General features: G+C 35.8%; 1 protein-coding gene across 1 annotated transcript in view; it reads right to left on the reverse strand.

Annotated features, from left to right (window-relative positions):
* The window catches only part of LOC133846910 (ATP-binding cassette sub-family D member 1), a 41970-nt gene that overhangs the window by 29192 nt on the left and 674 nt on the right, over positions 1-12104 (reverse strand). The window contains 1 exon segment of the mRNA XM_062281623.1: positions 8383-9042. Coding sequence (XP_062137607.1) covers positions 8383-8969 — 587 coding nt within the window. The 5' untranslated portion in view covers positions 8970-9042.

Raw genomic sequence — 12104 nt, forward strand, 5'->3', positions numbered from 1 at the left:
CTACGAAGAGCAAATATTAAAAGTGTTTCTGCACTGAGTCAATCCTTTCTTAATAAACCCTATACTGGGGATTCCAGACAAGAGATCCGTACTCAAGGATAGGACGAACCAGTCAGACGTACAAAGTTTTAGTCATAAGCTTATATTTATTGCGATTGAGATGCAGTGTTGCCGTTTTATCCTTTTTCGGACAGATCTGTCCGGTTTTTAACTGCGTCAGCCGGAAAAATTTAAAACATCCCCTAGCCCTTTATCAGTCTTTTTTTTATTTTGGCCTGGCCTTTTTATCCGCTTTTATTTTTGTGTAAAGTGCTGAAAAGTAATCCAAATGTACATTACTTTTATATCGATAGCACCACTTTTAAATTAATGCAACCCTGTTGTAATCGTAAATCGTATATATCGATATACAGTGCTATCAGTTGTTACTTTTATTGTGAAATTTGCGCGGAAAGATGCCAAAAGAAGTTTACAAACAAAAGTTCCGTGATTCATGGCTAAATCAGCCAGATCTGGTGCAGTGGATGTGTCGTGATCAAAAATGCAGAAGTTGAGCGTGTATTTAGCCAAGCTAATTTGGTAAAAAAAATTGCGCGACCGACTGCAAATAGAAACGTTAAATGCGATTTTCTCGATCAGGTAAATATTTTAATACTCTTTTGTTTCACACATATATTGAAATTGTTTTTCTTTTTAGGTTTGCCCTACGTATGGCGTATGTTGCCATGAATATGAAAATCCTGAGCAATATTTAAAATGATTGGAAGCAACCGATCTACAAAAATCAAAGTATAGAAGCTTGCAATGATGACATTGACGATGTTCTAAACGAGTTGGCAACCAATAAAGAGTGATATTACATAAAATGTATGGAAAAAATATTTTGTCTTGTTTTTTGTCCTTTTTAAAATTTTTGTCCTTTTCTATCCTTTTTTATAATCAATCTAGCCGTTTTCTGTAACGAGCTGACGGCAACACTGGTTGAGAGCACGATATTGAGAGCAGTGATGCCAATATTTTTCGAAAAATAAATAAGACAGATTGAGAAAAAAAACACGAAAAATAGGATAAAAATATTATAAAAAGGATAGAAAAAGGTTGTTGCCTGCAAAATTCCGATATCTCTTCACTTCTGACCAAAATTTTGAGTATTTTCAATATTTTCCCAATTTATTAGGTGAATATTAGGATATTGTGAAATTATTTTGCTTTTAACCTCAGAATGTATTGAAAATATATTTAAAATAGGCAGAATTGAGTTCTTTTTGGATTTCAATGCATCAATTTTTTAATGTGGAATAATTGTCCGGCAATCTGAAATACATCCAACAATTTTTGAATTTCAAAAATATAATTTATATCAAGTAACATATTTACCTCTGCTTTAATTGCTTGATCAATTTGATCACAAAATCTGTACAGGTATGCCGAATTATTACCTCTGTTGCATCATCAATTTTCCCTTTTTAATTTGACAAATTGGATTCAAATTCATATCCCAAATACAAATCTCTTTTTATATGTTGTTCAAATTGGTTATACTTATATCGGTAGACTCATAGATTAACAGACTGAAATTTTCGTTGCCCAGGTCAAGACGTAGATCTTCATTAAAGTGCACAGACACTACATTTTTAATTAGGTTAGTGCACTCTTAGGTGGCCAACCGGCTCAATAGCAGCAATCCCGAAACTTTTGCTTATACTTTTCTTTTGGCATTTTTAATTTAATAATACAAATTTTGATAAATTTAAATTGGAGCGCAAAAGCAACTAATTTAAAAAAAAGAATTAATATTAGATTTAAAAAAAGAACAGATTTCCGGATGAAAAATCTATAAAAAAAAGAACAGATTTCAAGTATGCGGATGATTTTCAAGGTTTTCCGGATGAAGCGTTAAAAACAAGACAGATCTGTCCGGAAAAAGGACAAATAGGCATCACTGATTGAGAACACAAGTAGACGATAGCCAACAACAACACCAAGAGAGTCAACTATTGTCAGTGTTGCCAAAGTTTTTTGAGAAAAAAAGTTGTTTTTGACGGGAAGAACGATGCAAAAAGCTGAAAAATTAGGAAAAAAAAGCTATAAAAAGATGATTTTTCAATTCATTGGATTCTCTATATTTTTCTGATAGTCACAGGGTGAGCGCATGAAATCGGTTATATTGCAGCTGCAGCTGCTCTAATATTCACAATATTTGGAGAATTTCATTAAAACTATCCTCATTCTCCTCATTTTTATTGTCATATGTTCATCCAGTTCCTATCATTTTTAGGAATTTATTAGGAAGCTTATACTATATCTATAGCAGCATTTGTCAAATCTGCGCAAGCCATAACTAACTGTAAATGCATAATTTAGAATAAAATGTATTTCCATTTTAAGTAGAAAACAACGAGTAAAAAAAACGAATAGCGCTGTCGTCTTCAAAGTATTTAACTTTTGTTTTTTGGTCAAAACATGGGCGCGCAAATCAGAACGTTTTGCGGTGATAGTACATTTGCAGTAACTGTCTTCCGTGTCGTCCGATATTTTTGTTTAAAGTCTTTTGACTTTTTAAAACAATCAAAACACACTGATCTTAAGATCAATTCACTTTCGCCTTTAGTGACGCTACGATAAGAATTGGCGCGTTCTTTGAGATTGCTTAACAACACTGTACAATCGATTTGTCACTAAAAATGTTGGCAAGCATCGACATAACAGCTACAGCAAATATTGTCCCATAATTTTGGGCAAATAGAAAAAAATCTAAAAAAGCATTTAAGTAAAAAAAGCCAGATTTCCCGCTGCCCGCTATTTGCAATTTTTTCAAATAAATGGTATTTGAAAAAGCCAGTCTGGGTCTGCAGTTTCCCGTTATATATGTAAAGCAAACATTATCTCCTCCGTATTTAACTTAAAAAATTTAATGCCATTAGCCAGCTTTCCAGCAGCCACACCAGCGTTTTATTTTGATATACTAATTATATAAATTGATTTTTAACTAAATGAACGTAGTTTTACTAATATATTGTCTGCAAATTCAAAATTTATAGATTCAAAATGATAAAAAGCATGCTTGACTACAATGAGCTTCCTCCATCTATAAAATTGAAAACGCCCGCTGCACTATGGTGAAATTGGTCATGGCATTAATTAATAACACATATGTAGTTTCGTTTATAATTAAATATATGAAAAACGGAAATCTAATTTAAAAAGAAAAACTGGTTGAATTCCGGCCTAAGTTTTAATTTTGCAATATTAAACTTCAATTTAAGTAGTGTTAAACTTGTTCAGGATGAAGAATGCCGCAGACAGTCCAATGCCTACTTTTAAGGCACTGGCAGGATAAATGGTGTCAAGATCCTGACATGCAAGGACGACCTAACGTTGCTTTGGCTGAAAGCGATCGTTCCCAAACTGGACGGACTATGGGAGGGCGCCAAGCTGGACATGGTGGACAGGAATAATATTCCGTCTATGCCGAAGGCAACAGTCCTGTTTCCTATAGCCGTGCATCGCGAGCGGGCGCTTCAGCTGCTTAAGAAGTAGAACCCGGCCATTCCGACGAGTGATTGGTACGTGCTGAAGGTTGATGAACCTATATCCAGTAGTGGGCAGCACGTGATCATTCAGATCAATAAGAACACCGAGGATCTGCTGTACAAGCGCAACGGAAAGATGGCGTGGGGCTTAGGGAGCGTGTACCTTCCCTCAAAAACGCCATCCGATCGACAAGACTCACACGTTGAGGTCAGGGAGGTAGATCTCGGTCTAGAGAGCATGACCGACGCCATCCTGCACCTCAAACTGACGGAGGAGGTGGGAGCGGAACTGTCCACGCAAACGGGCTCCCTGGAAGTTTGCAACCCTCTAATGAGTGTGCTGCAGCTCAACGTCCATAAATCGAAAACGGCTTCGGCGGACCTCCTCCCCGCTCTGGAGCAAGGTTCCGCCGACACGGCTTGGTCCAGTGACCGTGGATATCGTTGGGCAACACTGTCGCAGCGCTAAATTCGCCAAACTACAATCTCTACGTCTCCAACATTGGTAAGAAGATCGAGAACTGCGATCTTGTTAAAGAAAGGTTTACAAGCTCATCTACTACTTAATTTTAGCAATGACGATCTAACCGTTGTGGTGCTGGAGAGCTGTGATGGATATTTGCTGCTAGCATCCTGCTAAATGATCCACGATGAACCTGCTCCACCAAAATAGCTGCGGAGATTGGTGGAATTGGTCTGCTTCTATAACAAACAACTTATAATCGGCACGGACGCCACGCCCGCCACAGCGTTTGGCGAAGTCCCGATATTAATAAAAGGAGTGAGTCATTACTTGATTTTATCCTTAACTATAAGCTGAGTCTAGCCAACAGAGGTGAGGAATCGACTTATATATGTAGGTTCCAGCTCTCGTAACGTGCTCGACCTAACCATCCCGACTGGGTGCATTAAGTATAGGAGAGTGGAGAGTCCAGAACAGACCCTCCTTATCTGATCATAATTACATTCAGTTTAAGATTCCATTAGACAGGGTCTCTACGGCTGAGCCGTTCAGAAATCTCCGCAACTGGGTAAAATTCTCCAGTCTCCTTACCAATTCTCTAGGTCCGCCGAGTATAATCAACTCGGTGCAGGACCTAGAAACATCTGTTAATGTCCTCTCAGATGGGCTACTCTCCGTGTTTTGGCAATCCTGTAGGCTCTCCAGACCAATGAGAAGATCGAAGCCACCCTGGTGGAATCCAGATCTATCATCGCTTCGTGGCGAGCTTACTACCATGTTTCAACTTGACAAGAAGGCGGACAACGTCTATGTCTGGGACGAGTATAAATCTCTCCTACAAGTCCTACAAGAAGATGATCCGCTCATCTAAAAGGTCCTCATGTAGAGCCTTTTGCACAGACCTGGACAACATTAAAGACACCTCCAGACTGAGGAAGCTGCTGTCCAAACAGACTTCTAGTCCCAGTCTGTTCAAATCGGGCGATGGAGTGTCGACGGAGCACAGTGCTGGGATGTATTGGAACAGAGAATACTGACTGGCAGTTCTTTTCTAGTCTCCCAGTTATGAGACCCCTGCCGGTCTAATCACTACCAACAAAATAATTTGGGCTATCAACTCCTTTGCAAAGGTAAGGTCGCCCGGTCTCGATGAACTTTCACCAGCAAAGCTGCAAGCCAGCAAATCTGCGATTGTTCCATGGTTATCGGAGATTTACACTGCGTGCCTCGCATGTTGTCATATTCCCACTCTTTGGAGGACCTCTAAAGTCATAATGCTGCCAAAGGCGGGAAAAAGCATTAAGTGCTTTCGGCCAATCAGCCTAACCTCTTTCCTGCTAAAAACTTTGGAGAACCTACTTCATATGCACATCAGGAGCAATACATTGCATCTGATTGCCCCAAACCAGCATGCATACACGAAGTGCATGTCTACAGAGACAGCTCTTTATGTTCTTGTAGTCTCCATTGAAAAAGTAGACCATTTCAAAGTTCCAGCGATTGATAGATGGATCAACCGTTTTCTTAGCGACAGGCGGGTGGTGGCCACGTGGGGCGATTCGACCATTACAAAGGAAGTGCGATGTGGCACTCTTAGGGGTCGGGTTCTATCGCCTCTTTTTTGAAACCTGGTTGTGAATAGCCTATTACAAAAATTCACTAGACGGGCTCCCAAGTTATTTTCCTATGCGGACGACATAAGCATTCTGATAACTGGGATATGCCCAACCACCCTCAGTCCCGTAATGGAACTTAATGTGCGAGAAGTTAAGGCATGGGCCGAAGCAGCCGGGCTCAGTATTAACGCGGACTTATCCTCTTCACGAAGAGGTATTAGGGTCTTATGTACCTCCTATAAACTCTCTGACCATTGCAGCTTCATTCTTTGCCATTGACATGGCTGCAGAAGTGGCTCGGGGTATACAGCACAATTATAACTCGATCAATATCTTTGGTGACAGCCAGGCTGCAATAAGATCAATGTACTCTGATGTGGTCAAGTGCAAAGTTGTCCTGGATAGCTGAAGAGCAATAGAGTCGCTGAACGCATCCGCGGCCGTGCGTATCGGAGGCATCTCCGACCCTATAAAGTATATATATTCTTGATCAGCGTCAACAGCCGAGACGATCTAGCCATGTCCGTCTGTTTGTCTGTGTGTCTGTCCATCTGTGTGTCTGTCCGTCTGTCGGTATGAACACTTTTTTTCGACAGCATTTGTTAAGTTTGCACGCAGATCAAGTTTGTTTCAAATTTTCGCCACGCCCACTTCCGCCCCGCAAATCAAAAAATCGAATAACAAACGTAATTTTAAAGCTAGAATTTTGGTATATACAAAAGTAACTATATATAGTTATGATTCCTAAAAATTTGGTTGCGATCAGATAAAAATTGTGGAAGTTATTAAAGAAATATTTTTGTATGGCAAAAACGCCTACTTACTAGGGGTCTTAGTTGCTTTGGCTGACAATCTGGTGTATTGTGCCGACTATGGTTCATTTTGAATGCGATACTACCAAATACACCATTTGGTATATTTTTAGCATTTTTGCGTATATTCGGCATATTTTGAGAATAATTCCGCAAAATATATTGCTTTTATTCAAAATGGGTAGCAGGTATCTCACTTGTTTAATTTAATACCAACTTTTAATTTTGAAAATATGAATGTTATGCATTTATTTAAGTCATATGTATAATAACTTTTGGTTAATTTTGAACAAATGTATGAAACTTTAATAATTTTTGCTACCAATTTTGAATTTTGCGAACGTAACCCCTTATTTTGTACTGAATCCATGTTTCGCTTAACACGAGGATTTCTGGGAACCTAACGCTCGTGTTAAGCGAGGGCCAAGTGTATTTCATACGACCTTCAAAAATGTATTACCAAGTTAACACCGCTTCTTGAATTTATAACTGAAGATTAGATTAAAATGTGACATTTTATAAAAGTTTTGTAGTTTTAAGAATTTATGAATAGAAAAATATAGCTGCGAACTAGGCTACGGGCCTACACGAAACAACGCAAAAATTTAATATTAGGGAAAAATTCCGTTCCCAGCTATGCCCCAAGAATTAAGGAATTAAGACGCTCCTTTAAAATAATCTTTCAAAAACTCCATGTAAATATGTAAATATCAATTTCACCAATAAACTAGTCGAGACCCGGCGAACATTGTTCCGCCCTTATGAAGTTGTTTTTTTTATTATTTCATTCATTATTATTGTCGATTTTACATTTTTTTTTTTTCAATTTCTAAAAGTTTTCCGATTATTACATTTTTCAATTTCCTAGATTTTTTTCAATTTCCAAAATTTTGCCGATTTTTACATTTGTTTCAATTTTTAAAATTTTGCCGATTTTACAATTTGCGAATTTTAAATTTTTTTTTTAATTTTTAAAATTTTGCTGATTTTACTATTTTTTCAATTTCCAAATATTTTCGATTTTAACATTTTTTTTATTTTTCAACATTTTTCCGATTTTTTAAATTGTGCCGATTTTAAATTTTTTCTAAAATTGCTCGCTCCCTCAACCATTCATTATCTAACTTAATTTTATTTATTTATTTTTATTTTTTCAATTTTATGATTAGATCGACGTTGTTGTTGATAGATAATAGATAGAAGATTTAAAACTGCCAAGTTTTTATTTTATTTTATTTTATTTTTTTCATTATTTAAGATTCGATCGTCTTGCTCGCGGCATTGCTGACTGTAAAATAAATGTAAATGATTTCAATTTTCAAAACTTTTTTCTTTTATATATATAGATTTTTATTTTTTTTTCGATCGTCTGGCTCGCGGCGTTGCTGACTGTAAAATATAAATGTATAAATACATAATATCGTAATATCGTGTATGATACGTTACGCTCACAGCCTATTTACTGTTATTCATTGCTATAAGTGCAGCCATGTCGGTGGAGTAAAAGACGAGCTGTCGAACGGGATAAAAGTATCCTATAGCAGTCTCCTGGCTCTAAGCTACCTCCCTACCAATATTCACTAAAATCTGTTCTGCCGTTCTTGATTTATAAGTGGTGAAACTTTATAGACTTTCTTTTATATATATAGAACACTAACAACAAATGACAGTGTCCGAATCATAGGGATCGGTTAGATGGTTTACTATCGTATATATATATATATATATATATATATATATATATATATATATATATATATATATATATATATATATATATATATATATATATATATATTTGTATGTGTATATACACAATATTGCTGGAAAGTAAAAACCAAAATAAACTTATATACGTGGAATGCAAAAGATAATAAGAAATACTGAAATAAATACAAAATTCGCTAATTTTACACATCGCATTTCGAAAATGTTATAATTTAAAGTTGTACTCTTACCGGAATGCTAAAGCCAGCTTGCTTTCCAGAAATCGTATCATGGAATTGACGAATGTTGCTGGAATCGCGATACCAAACCATTTAAGCAATACAAGGGCAAATTGTTTAATTTCCTTGCGAACAATAAACTTAACAATCGCACCCTCCAATGCAGCAACATAAATGCTGAGGAACGTGCGTGAGATGAGACACAATGTATGAATAGTTAGCAGTCCGGTTTCGTAGCATAGCTTTTGCGGAATCATTATCTGGACAAGCGCACTGAGTTGATTTAGGAACTCCTTGTTTAAGCCCGGCTCAACCATTTGCAAATTTGTTTTTTTTAATTCCTGTTGAACCAACAGCTTCTCAGCCTCAGCCAACTTCATATCATCATCAAAACCATCAATGGGTAACGGCGTGTGCGGCCCTTTGTTAATTTTATATTTGTTGGAACTTTGTGTGTTTTTCATGTATGGGGCTGTTAACTTAATGGTTAATGCACATAATGCTGAGCCCACTAGGGCATAACTAAATGCTTGTATTGACAATCCAGATTGTTCACATTTCTCCGCTATGCGATCAACATATTTTGATATTACTGCCATTGTCAGTATATATGAAAGTAAAACTATCCAACCCAAATTTTGAAATCAGGGAAGACAAATGTCCAATTTATCGCTGCAAATAAATAATAATGAGGCATATTAATATATATTTTATAGCAAATGTTTTACAGATATAGCAGAAATCACTTTGCTACTTAAGCTTTTAAGAAAATGTAATTTCGTATTTTTAACTCGTTTTCAGTCACGCCTACTCCACAGAACAATAATATATACAAAATTTACCTAATCAAAATAATTCTTATAAACAATATAATAGAATAAAATAAACAAGTTAGAAAACTACAGTCGAGTGTGCTCGACTGTGAGATACCCACTACCCATTTTGAATAAAAGCAAAACATTGCGGTATTATTCTCTTATAGTCTCTGAGATCTAGGGTTCATACGGACAGACGGACAGACACACAGACGGACAGACGGACATGGCTAGATCGTCTCGGCTGTTGTCGCTGATCAAGAAGGGTCGGAGATGCCTCCTTCTACCTGTTACATACATTTCCTGTTGGCACAAAGTTATAATACCCTTCTACCCTATGGGTAGCGGGTATAAATATGCCAAAGTCTGTATTTGGTATATCAATATTGTTCTATATTTAAAGTATACCATATAGTATTAAATATAACAGATCGATTGACAAAGCAACTAACACTCGAGTGCAGTAGGCATTTTTGACATACAAAAGTATTTCATAAATAACATCCAGACGGACATGGTCAGTCAATATTTAACAAAACAATGGCCCGCTAAATTATTATATTTTAACACAGATTTATACATACATATATTACTGAAGAACTAAGTTTTTATACGACGATATTATTAATTTTCGCGAAAACTTTATATATAATTTTTGAATATAAATTGCAGAGAAACGAAAACTACTCACAAGGGATTATACGAACTGTGCATAACTATTACAAATAAAATTGAGCTATTCCGAATAGGTGCAATAATACATGGTTAGATTACTTTAATCAACAACAGCTGATAATTTTTTTTTGGATTAGATTGCTTCTTTTAGTTTTCTTTGCAGTTCTTGGTCATGCTATTGATCTTTGAAACTTAGACTTTTCAGTATAGATAATGGTAACTAACCCCAATTTCAGCGGACTCAATAAATTTCCAAATCATTAAATATTTACGTACCGCAAGAAAATTAAAAAAAGATTATATTAGCATGATTTTACCGCATCTTAACCTGCGTTGGAATATTTTCATAATGTTGTCTTTTAAATGCAAATAATTATTAAATTTTGCTTTTGAATATTTCTTAAAAAAGTAATAAACAAGTAAGAAAGCTACAGTCGAGTGTGCTCGACTGTGAGATACCCGCTACCCATTTTTAATAAAGGCAAAATATTGCGGTATCATTTTCAAAATATACCGAATATTTTGCAAAAATACTAAAAATATACCAAGTGGTATATTTGGTATATCGATATAGTACACCATTCAAAATATACCATAGACGGCACAGTGTACCAGATTGTCGGCCAAAGCAACTCAGACCCTAGTAAGTAGGCGCTTTTGCCCATACAAAAGTATTTCTTTAATAACTTCCACAATTTTTATCTCATCGTAACCATTTTCAGGAATCATAACTACTATAGTAATTATTGTATACACCAAAATTCGCAACTCTAGCTTTAAAATTAGGCTTGTTATTCGATTTTTTAATTTGCGGGGGCGGAAGTGGGCGTGGCAAAAATTTGAAACAAACATGATCTGCGTGCAAACATAACAAATGCTGTCGAAAAAATTATAGCTCTATCTCTTATACAGACAGACGGACATGGCTATATCGTCTCGGCTGTTGATGCTGATCAAGAATATATATACTTTATAGGGTCAGAGATGACTCCTTCTGCCTGTTACATACATTTCCTGCCGGCACAAAGTTATAATACCCTTCTACCCTATGGGTAGCGGGTATAAAAAGAAACTTCTACTAATCTCCTCTAAATACTTAAATTTAAAATCATATTGAAACTTTTTAAATTTTAAATCCAACAAACTATAGTCCTAATTTAATAATAAACAAGTAAGAAAACTGCAGTCGCTTGTCCTCGGCTGTGAGATTCCCGCTACCCATTTTGAATACAACCTAAATATTGCGGTATTCTCAAATTATACCGAAAATTCTAAAATTATACCAAAATATATATTTGGTATATCGATATAGTATCACATTCAAAATATACCATAGACGGCACAATATACCAGATTGTCAGGCAAAGCAACTAAGACCAATAGTAAGTAGGCGTTTTTGCCCATACAAAAGTATTTCTTTAATAACTTCCACAATTTTTATCTGATCGCAATAAAATTTGCAGGAGTCATAAATACTATAGTTATTATTGTATGCACCAAAATTCGCAGCTGTTTTCGATTTTTGCAATTTTCGGGGCGGAAGTGGGCGTGGCAAAATTTTGAAACAAACTTGATATGCGTGCAAACATAACAAATGCTGTCGAAAAATTAGAGCTCTAGCTCTTATAGTCTCTAAGATCCAGTGTTTCATACGGACAGACGGACATGGCTAGATCGTCTCGGCTATTGATGCTGATCAAGAATATATATACTTTATAGAGTCGGAGATGCCTGTTACATACATTTCCTGCCGGCACAAAGTTATAATACCCTTCTACCCTATGGGTAGCGGGTATAAAAAGTCTTTTTAAAATCATTAAGATACACATATGTACATAATATATGTACATATGTATTTTGAGATTTCAGAAGTATGTATTCACTAGGGTTAGTGGTATTTTAAAACTGAGAACGATGTTTCGGTCAGAACTAACAGCGAACAAATAAATGTTCAATTATTATTTTAATATGATCGGCGTACAACATTTATAAAGAAATTTTTTTTGTTTGCAGCCGTTGCACAGAAATGGAATAAGAGCACTATCCAACACTAACAGGATCATGACTCTGAAATTAAAGAAATCACTGACCTCAACAAAATTCTTGCTTGGAAGCGCTCTTGTTTCAAGAACTTTTGAGATTTATACATAAGTTTGTACATATGTATTTTTGTAATCTTGTAATTATAACTATTACCATTTGAGCTGAGCGTAAATTCGTTAATTCAGGATAAATATCTACATA

This window comes from Drosophila sulfurigaster, chromosome 4, assembly GCF_023558435.1.
Source record: "Drosophila sulfurigaster albostrigata strain 15112-1811.04 chromosome 4, ASM2355843v2, whole genome shotgun sequence".
In the NCBI taxonomy this organism is placed as follows: Eukaryota; Metazoa; Arthropoda; class Insecta; order Diptera; family Drosophilidae; genus Drosophila; species Drosophila sulfurigaster.